This window comes from Hibiscus syriacus, unplaced genomic scaffold, assembly GCF_006381635.1.
Source record: "Hibiscus syriacus cultivar Baekdansim isolate YM2019G1 unplaced genomic scaffold, ASM638163v2 tig00110788_pilon, whole genome shotgun sequence".
Classification (NCBI taxonomy): domain Eukaryota; kingdom Viridiplantae; phylum Streptophyta; class Magnoliopsida; order Malvales; family Malvaceae; genus Hibiscus; species Hibiscus syriacus.
In genome coordinates this window covers 543,364-556,255 of record NW_024062863.1, presented here as the reverse complement: position 1 = coordinate 556,255, position 12,892 = coordinate 543,364, and the positions used below count along the sequence as shown (strand labels likewise).

The 12,892-nt window shown below is 33.6% G+C and overlaps 1 protein-coding gene and 1 pseudogene across 1 annotated transcript; one reads left to right on the top strand and one right to left on the bottom strand.

The window, feature by feature from the left end:
- The first annotated feature begins 2,910 nt into the window (after window positions 1-2,910).
- On the top strand, window positions 2,911-5,382 carry LOC120140922 (annotated as a pseudogene).
- Window positions 5,383-8,477: 3,095 nt separating this feature from the next.
- LOC120140768 (MOB kinase activator-like 1A) lies at window positions 8,478-12,341 on the bottom strand. Its single transcript, XM_039155747.1, has 7 exons — window positions 12,153-12,341; window positions 11,069-11,117; window positions 10,143-10,251; window positions 9,766-9,859; window positions 9,172-9,305; window positions 8,819-8,982; window positions 8,478-8,688 (listed from the first exon to the last, which is right to left on the bottom strand). Exons 1-7 carry the CDS (start codon window positions 12,173-12,175, stop codon window positions 8,614-8,616), a joined length of 648 nt encoding a protein of 215 aa, XP_039011678.1. The 5' UTR covers window positions 12,176-12,341; the 3' UTR covers window positions 8,478-8,613.
- Between the last annotated feature and the right edge of the window lie 551 nt (window positions 12,342-12,892).

Here is a 12,892-nt window from a genome sequence, read left to right as displayed (position 1 = left end):
ATTATTTTTTATCTATGTTTACTTATTTATTATGTTTTTTACTATATTTTCCTAACGTTATATATATATATTCTTACTTCATTTTATTTTATATTTCTATAATTACTATTTTTTAGTTAATATTATATGTATATTTATTTTTCATTTATTTATTATTATTGTTACTATTTAGTATTTTATTATATTATACATACATTTTTATATTTTTATATATTTTTTATTTTTTTATTTTATTTATACTATTTATTTATTTTCATTATGTTTTTAGTTTCTTTGTTCTTATTATTATTTTTCTTTTTTTAAAAACACTTTATCTTTTTATTCTTTTTTGTATCTATATTTTTTTCTTCATTTATTTTATTTTATTCAATTTCATTTTTTTTATTTGTTTCATCCAATTATTTTATATTTATTATTATTGGTTTCATTTATTTCCTTGGTTTACTCTTTAGTTTTGTTATTTTCTTTTATTATTATTATTTTCTTTTAACATCTTATTTTAATTTTTTAAGGGTATTTCCGTAAACTCATTAAGGGTAAGTAATTCGGATCAAATTTTACCTTTTTAATTTAACTTGCAATTTTCTTAATCAAAGACAACTGGAAATTATGTAGTACCGAAATGACGGTTCAAGGGTGTTAATCTTTCCTTGACCGTAACCGACTCCCGAACCCGACACATCTTTGGAAAGACGCAGATCAGGCAAGAAATAGGGTATCCGATCAACCCATTTGTTTTAAATAAATGATCGGTGGCGACTCCCAATCCACATTTTTCAAGTTGAAACCCAATTTCGGGGCCCAACCGAAAGACGGTTGCGACAATAGTCCCCCGATTATAGGGCGCTACTTTGTTGAGTCAACGACTATTAAAAGTTACAAAATGATACCTAGACTATAGGACATTGTTTTGTTAAGTCTTCCAACTATTAAAAGTTACAAAATGGTCACTCGACTATTCATATGTTTCAAACTCGTCATTTTCCGTTAAAAATTTGGCGTCATTCTGAGCTGGACATTAACCTGTTGACTAAGATATGAAAAAATATAATCCCATAATCATTTGAGTTGTATTTTATGGATCGACTCTCCATTTACATTATATTGTCGAGCTAGTGTTTGAAAGCAACGGTGGTGCTAGTAGGTATTATTAAAATATGATTTTTATCATATTTTAGTCAACATGTTAATGTCCAGTTCAAACGACTGCTATTTTTTTAACGAAAAATGATGAGTTTGCAACGTATGAATAGTCAAGTGAACATTTTGTGACTTTTAATAGTAAGAGGACTCAACAAAGTAATATCTTACAGTTGAGATATCATTTTGTAACTTTTAATAGTAACATGACTCAACAAAGTAATATCCTATAGTCTAGTGAACATTTTGTGACTTTTAATAGTAAGATGACTCAACAAAGTAATATCCTATAGTCGAGAGATCATTTTGTAACTTTTAATAGTTAATGAATTCAACAAAACATCACCTTATAGTCGGGGGCCATTTGTGTATTTTAACCTTCAAATTTCGGTAAGTAGGTTATTTGAAAGAAAACTATACTTTGGCGAACATTTCAAACAATTTATCAGTAAGAGGTGTGTTTGGGAGAAACAAATGGGGTTTAGGATTTGGGAAAAATATTAAATCAATGTAACCCACTATGTCATCCGTAGTTTCAACTTTCAATCAATAAGATCCATTCATTTCATTTTTTAAGGTGAATAAAATGTTATTTGAAAATTACTTTGAGATAAATGAATCTAGTTGAGATTATAAATCCCATGATGAGTCAAATCAATTTAATAATATATCCGGATTTGGGGTTTGAATGATTGGGGGGGGGGGGTGTAAGGTCAGGGTATAATGGTTGGGGGCTTGAAATTATTAGGCATTTGGGCGAAGGAAAAATCACCATTGCAATCATCACTCCCTTCACCAAACCCCAACGTCAAACCTGGTTCGTCCATTTATATTGCAACATGATTGTCGCACTCACTCCCACACTATACATTCTATGCACATCTATATCATTAATTAACATTTTTGAACGATAACAGATTAATCAAGCATCAATTTAATTTAATCGAGTGATTGCAAAAAATATTTTTATATAAATTATTAAATAATATTTAAGACTTCAAGGTTATTTTTTTATAGTTATATAAATTCAAATAAAATAATAAAAATATTATTTGAGGATCAAACACAATATTAGTGAACTTGTCTATAAATATTTTATCATTTAGATGAATTTTAGTAATTTTACACATAAAGCATTTCGTTTCATTTATATCATGAGTATGATAAAATACTTTCGAATATGAAATTGATATTACAGGTTAATTGATTATCAATTATAATTTAAGAAATAAATATTTGTAAAAACAATAATAGTTATTAATTTTATATTTTTTAAAAAAAAATTAATTGACAGCAATTAAAGACATAATTGATAATAATTTGTGCAAAATCTTTGCTCATCCACTCATGTGTGAAATGATTTTATTAATGATAGTAATTCAATTAATTCATGGGCTTATATTTTCTCAGTCCAACTTATTTTTGTCTTGGTCAGTTTCAAGTTCAAAGACTAGCTAAGATCTCTTTCTCCTCATCCAAAGCTATTCTTTGAAAATTTTAGTTTAATTGATATTATTAATGTTACAATGAATTGAAAGTTGTTGATTTTTTATAATATATTTTCAAGTCAAATCAACTTTTTATCCTATATTTGAATCTCATTCAGTTTTATTTTTTTTAAATTTTGTTTGATATAAATCAAATTTAAATTTAGTTTATTTTAGATATCTAAAATAATTTTGCTCACGGTATAAATCAAGTATAATATTTTTTCTATTACATTTTTAGATATTTATATTTAAAAATTGTTAAAAAAAAATTATTCGATATATGTCGTATTCATATTTTTTAAAATTTTCATTTAAATACTTTTAAATTATAAAAAAAAAACTTAAAATCCCTAAAAGAATATTTTAATTATCTTATTATCGTCGGTTGCCATCAAAATCGTCTACGAACTAAAGTAGGGTGAAATGAATAGTGAAGGAAAAATCGATCAGAATACACGACGTCTTTAAAAAGTCGACCGAAATATTTTAACGTCTTTAAATTCTTCATCATAACACTCGACGTATTCATCTCCGATGTCTTCAGGAGACAAAACATGATATTCCACCCGAGTATAATTATAGTAGAGAGAGAGGCTAATAATAATGTTTCGAAAATAAAAAGTTTGACGACGTAATATGTTCTGAATATTTTTCGAATGACTTAAGTACACCAACCAACTTCCAAAGTATAACAGCTATCCTAAATTAGAAAATATTTATTCCAATACCTTACATGGAAGATATTTTTTTTACCACCTCCTCTCAGCATTTTTTGCCCCCAACGCATCAACTCCGGCGCTCAAAAGACGGCGGCACAACCTCAACCAACGCCAAAGCCAGCGGCGGTCCTCAGTGCGAACTCGCGGTCATCTTTCTTGAGGAAGACTTAGGATATGGTGGATGATCCCGCCACCGATGCCATCGTTTCTTGGAGCCCAATCAATAACAGCTTCATTGTTTCGAATCCGCCGAGTTTACGCGGGATCTTTTACCCAAGTATTTCAAACACAACAACTTCTCTAGCTTCCTCAGTCAACTAAACTACGCCACTCTTTTTCGTATTTGTTTTGTTATTTCTTTTACATTGGGCTTTATTATTATTATTTAGTTACTGTAGTTAGCGTTTCAAGAGCTTGATTAGAAAAAAATGGACATTGCAATTACTATTATTTCTTTTTTCTTTAACTTCTAAAGTAATTGATTTGCATGTTGATTAGGATAGTTTCAAATCGAGTTAATTGTCTTGGAAGTGATCAACTCAAAAAAATTCCATTTATGATTTTGAGAAGATTCAGGAAAACAAAAACCATAGAGTATAAGTTTGAGAAAACGTTAACGTGAAATTTAATTCAAGAGGAACAAGTGTAGGAATGTATGATTGTAAGTATAAAATTTTAGTAGGGGATGAACTTATAAAATGTAAGGGGTGAAAACATATTTTTAATTGAAAATATATAAAAAAATCTAAAATATATGATAATTTTTAATTTTTAAGGTTTAGAGTTTATGATTTAAATTTAAGGGACAAAAGCAGATTTTCAATTAAAAATAAATAGAAAAAATCTAAAATTTATGATAATTTTCAATTTTCAGGGCCGACCGTTCCTATCCGCCCCTTCAATTAATCTCTGATTGTACGGTGGCAGCAAATCACTATTATATGTGTAGAACTAGGCATCTTTTAGGAAATCTGACTGCATTTCCTTGGGGATTAAGCTCTAATCACAGTGGGTTCTAAAATTGTTCTTCTCATTGTTAAATGAATCTCATGATATTGTTATATGTGTTGAACTAGGAACCTTTTATGTATCTTGTTTGTCTGTACTTAAGAGTTTCTTTTGCATTATTTCCTTTTTTCCTTGGATACGTACTCTATTTTTTCCTCCCCCAATAACAAATTCTGCATAGTGATCTGTTTTCCTTTTTCCTCCATATTTTATGTTCTTTGCGTTTTGATAGGGTTTCCGGAAGATTGAGCCAGACCGCTGGGAATTCGCAAATGAAGGATTTTTAAGAGGCCGGAAACACCTCCTTCTAAACATTAGCCGGCGAAACCCTGCCCGTGGCCATGGTCATCAGCAGACACAGCAAGCACATGGACAGAGTTCATCTGGATGCCTGTGTTGAGGTTGAAAGTCTCAAAAGGGGAAAGAATGTGCTCATGCAGGAACTTGTTAGGTTGAGGCAGCAACAACAGTCTACACATAACCAGGTGCAGACCATGGTGCAACGGCTTCAAGGGATGGAGCGGCGGTCGCAGCAGATGATGACATTCTTGGCAAAGGCTATGCAGTGCTTGAACTGGGATACTCCTACCAGGCTTGACTCCTTTAACAACCGTCACGAAAAGACGATTACAACAGCACAATCTACAGATATGAGTGCTCTGGTTGGAGCAGAAAAGGAACCATCCATGTGGACCATGTCCATTCCTTGGACAAATACTATTATGCCCGAACTTTCTCAAACACCGGAAATGGTCCCGGAAAGCATTGTTGATATTCCCACTGAAACCAACGTAGGGTCTGAAACTGGGAATGGGAAGTTTATTGATCCCATTACATTGGTTAAAAATAGTTCAATTCCGGCAGAACTCGATGATGATGCTCCTGATTCCAACATATATGCCTTACTGGATAGTTCTACTTTCTGGGATAACCTTCTTGTGCTAGGTCCAGTGCCAGAGGGCATTGAATTAGCCTCAACAGATGATAAATGCAAGGGAAATGAAGGAGCAGCTGATGGAGAATAATCGGGACAACAGCATATGGATAATTCTGAACAAATCGGTCCATATTATATATATAAGATTTACTTACCAGTGTATTCTGATATCCGCATCTGGAGTAGAATTCTTCTGGTGTTTACAGTGTTCGCTCAGGATTTATGTTTCTTATGCAACAACGGCCTTTGAGTGTACCAGTGTCTTCTCTTTGGTTGACCCTCTCCAGGTTACCCATCCCCCTGAAGATTCGTATTTTTGGTTGGCGCCTGGCACACGAGGCTTTGCCCGCTGCACGTCTGATGATGGTTGCAAATATTGGCACCGGTCACTGCTGTCTGTGTGGTGGGGATAATGAAACTGTTATTCACGCTTTACGGGACTGTCCGGAAGTTTCTCCGATTCTCCATGCTGCTGGGTTTGCATCGCCTGCTATCTTCGCTCCACAGTATTTGACGGGTGCTTGGCTACATGACCTTTGTTCCTTCCTCCCGGTATCATCCTTGAACCTTCTTCTAGTTTTGCTGTATCATTTTTGGCATCGCCGAAATGTTCTGCTCCATGAAGATAGATTGCTTCCAGGTTGGCAGCTTCTCTCCCCTAGTCGGGCGCTTCTTTTGGCTTATGCTGCAGTGCATGGTCATTCCACTTCACTTCCTACATTGCGTGGTGATTGTCAACATTGGTGTAAACCAAAACCTGATTCAATTACTATAAATGTGGATGGTGCTTGTTCTCGCTCTCTTGGTCATGCTCATGCAGCTGTTGGAATCATCGCTCTAGACCACCAAGGCATGGTTGTGGCTGCTAGGGCTATTCCTATCTCTGGTCCGAACGCCTCAAGCATTGTGGAAGCTGCTGCTGTCACACACGGCGTCCACATGGAACTGGAGTTGGGTGGTTCTTACATTCGGATTGAATGTGATGCAGTGAATGTGATCCATCAGTTATAAACAGCTTCTGTGGATTTATCGATTTTGTCTTTCCGTCTTCGGGAGGCTCGCCAACTACTCAATCTTCATCGTCATATTAGGATTTCTCATGTTCGACGATCTACTAATAAGGCTGCTCATGAACTTGCACACTTTGCATTATCCCTTGCAGCACCGGGTTATTATGCATACGAATCCCCTTCTTGTATTTCAGATGTTTTAATTCCGGATGCCATTTATGGCTAATGTAATCGAATATCGTGTTCTTTCAAAAAAAATTATTTACATGCATAAAAACTCATTAATTATACATAAAAATATATTCATTGGATGAATCTAAATAAACTATGAGAGTAAAACTAACTTTTTGATTAGATATTGAACCACAAAATATGAACCATCATTAACCATTGACATTTGAGTTGCCTCTCAGAATTTAAATTTATGAATTTAATTTTTATATTATATAAATTATAGAAAATAATAATTGAACGAAGAAGCGAACAAGCACAGAAACTGCAACGACAAATTAAGTATTCTTCGCCATCAGTCTAATTAAGATTTTTAAATATAATGCATAAATATGCTCAAAGCTGCCTGTGTGAAACTAAGTTAATTCATGTGGGTTTCTTAATATTTTAACCAATTTTTAAATATATTGTCTGATGGTAAAACATCTAAAACAATACTCTAAAAGTCTTGGCTCATCTCTATAAATAATCCGTTTCAAAGCCAAAACTGAGTAAACTTAACGGTTCCATATAGACATGCTAATTCAATTGCATAATTGAGAAAGCTTCTTGGTTCAAGCATGGATTTTTTGTCGTTCTGTTGCTCGTTTCATCTTGTTAGTCTATTTGTTTCTTTTTATCTCTACTCATCTTTTTTTGTCCAACACCCACGGTGTTTGGAGCTCCGATTATATTCAGAGTTGAGTCGAGTACGACTTAAACCTAAAAGTTTCTTTAAGGAACATCAGACTCCTTACATTGAATCAACAGGTGTTGGTATATTGTTATTATACTATTAGCATTAAGTGTTTGATGAAAAGTAAAATGAAGTTTGAATGCTGCAAACTGGACAGTGTTAGTCTCCTGCAGAGACGTAGCATGTGGTTGTCCCCCACAGTGTTCTTGTTCTAACCCCGAAACTGATGCTGCTGTTGATGAAGTACTCACGTGTTCCAGCGATGCAAATAAATCATGCGGATTTGGCCTTAGCTCTTGTGGTGCTACACGCATTTGTGCTTCTTCCAACACCTAAGAACAGTGCAGCAGCAAATAATCTTACCTGTGAGGAGAGGTCTGGGATTTCACTAAAATAAAGAATAGCTATCCGTCGTTGTTTTTCTTTCGTTTTGTTGATTATATATGTTGTTGTGTTCCCTATTGACCTTTCTACTTGCTCTTGATTTTACGTTTTGCAAAAACCTCATGGAACAAAAAAACAAATGCAGTCATAAGAGCATGCATTACTCACTAGAAACACCATTCTTTAATCATTAAAGAAATAACGTCAAGATAATGCACAACAGGCTTGAGCTCAGCACGTGCGGCGTAGATGGCTGCCATCCTGCAGAATCTTATTTTTTTTAGTAGTAGGTGATTATACATACATACACACATACATTCATATCTTATTTTTTAAATTTTATTGAATAGTTTGGAATTATTATAAAATTGTATCTATTAAGAATTTTAAGGGTAAAGTAAATAAATAGTCCCTAACTATAAGATACTACTTTGTTGAGTCTCTCGACTATTAAAATTACAAAATAGTCACCTAACTATTTATTATGTTCTAAACTTATATTTTTCCATTAAAAAAATTAATGGTCGTCTAAGATGGATGTTAACACGCTGACTAAGATATGATAGTCGTTTGAGATTATGAGATCAAATTTTATCGTATATCAGTTAATAGATTAACGTCCAAGTCAAACTGCAGGTACTTTTTTAACGAAAAAATAAGTTTGAAACATAATAAATAGTCGAGTTTGAAACATTCATATTTATAAACGTGGGTTATACTTATACCGCTCTATGATGCTCCATTCTTTTTTCTTTTTTTTTTACAAATAATTTTTATTTTAGTATTAAAAATATTATTTACAATTTATTTATTTACATGATTTTGATATATATAATTATTGGTATATGAAATTATATAATTATTAGTTAGTGCGATCTCTCATCTAATACTATAAATATGAATTGGGTTTACTTGCTAATTTGTTTTCATGTGTTAACATGTTATTAGTAGGGATCATATGGTTTTGCAGCTTCTAGATATGGGATTTTCTTCAGGTCTCAAGACTTGGCCTATATATTTAGCTGGGGACTATGATGGAGTCGATGAGATCCTGGAGTGGAGCTAGCTCTTTCTTGTCGATCACCCCGAATTCCTGCAGATGCAAAACCGCAAACTGAATTAAACCAACAACTTTCCGATCAACGATGCATGTTCCGGCACCCGAGGACGGACAAACGATGCACACCGCTGCTTCAAAAATAGATAAGCAGAAGAAAACTTACAGAAGTGAACAGAATGAAATGCTTGAAGCATGTGTTCAGATGGGCTTCTTCCTTGAGGCTCACGATTTTCTGGAAGTGCGAGTGATAGACGTGGGCGTATACTCGGAATAGTTTTTTGAATATCGTTTTCACGACCTCCTTGAAGTTGGGAGGAAACGGTACACCTAGTGAATTCGAAATATACAGTTGAACATAGACAAGCATTCAGCATAGACACAATAGGAAATTTTGGACAGAGTCTAGATGTTGTTCATCATACATGGATAAACAACTCTATCTCTCTTGATGACAGTATTTCAGACTATGTCACTAAGAATTGAAGAGATTGAGCGCATGAACAATGAAGAATTTACCAAGCTTTTGAGGAAAGAAGGATTGATCATCGAGTTGTGATTCGATCCAGTCCATTAAATAATCGACATATTTTGGTGCCGAAACCTTGATAGGTTTCTTGATCTGCCCACCATCGGCCCATCTATATTCATACCTATAAAGTTGTCAGGCAGCAAAATAATCAACTCCAGAAAGACCAAGATATTCACTATGGAAGAATTTTAAAAACAAGACTACTAAGGCGCAATGCAGGTAACTATGGAAGTGTTAAATTGATTGATCAGATAGCAAAAGGTACAATAACCAAACAAGAAAAAAAACAGAAAGTAAAACTCACCATCATCCAACACTTATTAGGCAATATTGCATTCCCCATAATTTGGCAAGATGTAATTTTATTTTTTACTGAAACTAAACAAATGCCATCTTTGTGCATGTTTCAAAGCAATAAAAAGACTTAAATTTGAGTCAAAGGAGTCTTAATTATCTTGATTACTTGGAGACTTTGAGCATCAATCAATTGATAGAAATACTTTCGATATCATCAACAGATCCAAACATAGAGCAGATTCATTGTTGGAAAGGGCAAAAGGAACTGGTTTGATATGTCATACTTGGGGCCTGCAGTCATTGTAGGACAATTCTCAGCAGTACAAAACTCTGTAAGGGTACTATAGAGCAGATTCACCTGATTGAAGAAATCCACGGCCGAAAAAGATCCAACAATTATATATAAGCAACAAGTTTCAAAGAAATCAGGGAGTGACCTAGAAATGAGAAAGAAAATGTACTGAAACATTCTATCAAAAAATCAGCCAATAAATTCGCAGTCACCGAAGTAACTTACAGCTTGGCCACACTAAAGTCGAATATTCAGGGATAAATTACACATGCAGCTTTAAAAACTTATATATCAGGAATTATTCTGAATGTTTGCATGTGTGTGCAGGGTGTATGTTAGTAAGAAAGAAAGAGAGGGAGCAAGAAATACTGTTGACTGCGAGCCATTCATTTAAATCTTCCCCGGGAGGTGGCCTTACTGCTTCCCTTAGATTCCCACTGCCCAGGGTAGAATCAATGTGCTGTTTAAGCTGTGCACCCTGCATTACGTCATTAAAGTACATGGATAAGAACTGCAAATTCTTCTAAGCCACTAATATTGCCAAATGAAGTGCAGAAAGTATTTACGTAAAAACACTATAAAGAAGCCAGCTCTGAAGAAATGGAGAGAAACCTCTAAAAGGTTATACGATCATTGTCAAGCTCCATACACAGCAGAACAAACCATGTTTAGAGGTAGCTCACTATATAGTAATAACATTATCACATCCAGTCCTTGTATACACGACCCTCAAATATCCATGAGTTGGCCCCACAGATGAGGCTGTAGAACCGTCATGCATGTCAGTAGAACATTGAAATCTGTAGTATTTCCACTTTGCCACCGAAATTTTTAAGTAACGCATCATGTTGAAAATTTGTTTTACGAGTGATTTCAAAAGAAATGGAATTTATCAAATGGAAATATGAATGGTGAAAGCTATTATTGGTAGGGTCAACTGAATTCTTGCTTTACAAATATAAATAACAATATCCAGAATTAATGGCAACCATTTAATTAGCTAAAATTCCAAGAAGTAAAAGGGCCAGGAAAAGCATTGAACTGACGATTCAGGAGCTTCTCTTCTTACTTGCTTATTTTGTTTCTTTTCTGCACACTTTATATCATACCTCTAGAGTGCTAAAGTTGCAAATTCAATCATAAAAAAATAGGAAACAAATTATTTACCAAGGGGATAACATGAGCCAGTGGTCAGTGGTCACATTAACAATCCAAAGGATTCAAGCACAAAAATAGGGAACAAGCAGAGATGAAAGATTATTTTTTTATTAGAAAAGGGAACAAAAATAACCAACCTTACTTCCTGAGGGTGCATTTTTTTTGGGGCGGAATGTTCGCTGATTTCTTTTTTAGAGCAATATATTATCAGGAAAATTGTTAACCGAGAAGATACACAAATGGTTAACAGCTATACTGCTCAGACATGGGAGTGGGGGTCAGGAATACACACAGCCAAACATAGGTAAGTTCAAATTTTCAAAAGTTCTTTTGTTGGTTCAGAAGAATTCAATCTAATCAAAGTATAAAATTGAATTAAGAAAAAAAAATAAATAGAAAAACAATATTTACTAGAGAAAAACAGAAAACAATCTTATGACCCTTCCAACTGGAAACCATTGATGATCTTAACCATCCAGTAAACCTGATTACCAAGTTTTTTTTTATCAAATTAGCTTCTCTTAGACTATGTTTGTTCACTCCAATTAATTTTCTCTCACTTAATCCAACCTTCTGAACTTCATTCCAACACCTTGAGTCTTCTAACCATGGCTACAAAATGTCTAACAGACCCAACCATGGTCATTCTTGAAAACCGCCTGGAACGGAATGGCTTTTAATCCTAGTTCTAATAAAACCGAACCAACCAATCAAAACAAATCAGAACAAATCATTAAATGAGAACATGAAGAAAATTTCAAAAAGCCTTAAGATTCACATTCATTCATGTATAGCCTAGCCTTCATAATTTCATTTGCTTAACATATAAGAAACAGTTGAAAATAAAAAGCAACAGAATTAACGATCGACGTGATTGACATGTTTTTGAGACTTAAAGCTTTCAGAATTTATAATAATCAAAAGAAGTTAACAATGGCGCCACTAATACAATTGCTCTAACAAAACAATAAAGTCGCAGCTAACGTTAACAGAGATATAACTGAATCAGAGAGCAAATTGAGAAAATAGATCAAATGTTTTCAGAAACTGAATTAAAGTTAACAATGCCGAGAAAGATGAATTGATGGCTGATCTTAAACGAGGAAACAGGCAATAGAATCATAACGGATCTCACATAACCTATCAAAGCATGCAGGAAATTAAAAAATAATAATAATTAATATAAAAAGAGAAAAGGAAAAGGTGGAAATTGCGAGTCACCTGCCCAGACCGAAGAGACTCATGGTTACAGAGTTGGAGAGGATTAGGCTTTTTCCTTTCTTCAGGTGGAGGAAACCTCAAAGCTGAAAAAAACTTTTTCTCTTGTCACCTTTCCTATTTTTCTCACTATTTTCTTTAAAAATAGTGTATTTTTACTATTCATTGCGTAATCTCAGCTGTTCTTGTCATTTTTATGTTGATGCTAAAATAAAGGGTAAAGTTTCAAAAATAAAAATAGTTATTAAATTATATTAAAATAGTTTTTTCATTCATTAAAATTTTAAATGATACAAAATAATTATTAGATTTATCAAACGACTATATAATAATCCTTAAATTTTATCAAATTATTATCATAAATAATAATTAAATTCAAAATAACAACAACAACAACAACAAAACCCAATTCCCATATGTATGGGGTAAGGGGGAGGTAGGGTAGTAGGCTACCCCAACGCCAGGTTGAGAGTAACTTCCGTGGAAGACCTCCGGCAGTCAGAAAATTAAAAATTTAGATAAAATGCAATGCATGTATAAATAAATACATAAATACATAGCTAAACAGTATTCATATGCAGTCATTAAAATCATATGTGCGTCTGTAACGGGAATTAATCCCTGCATAATTATCCCTGCGAAAGAATCTCTGCATATAGACATAAACATAAGATAAGATCCGGCTAAATTTAAAATAGGAAACATGAAGAGAATGATACACATAAGTCAACGTTAGCAAGCCC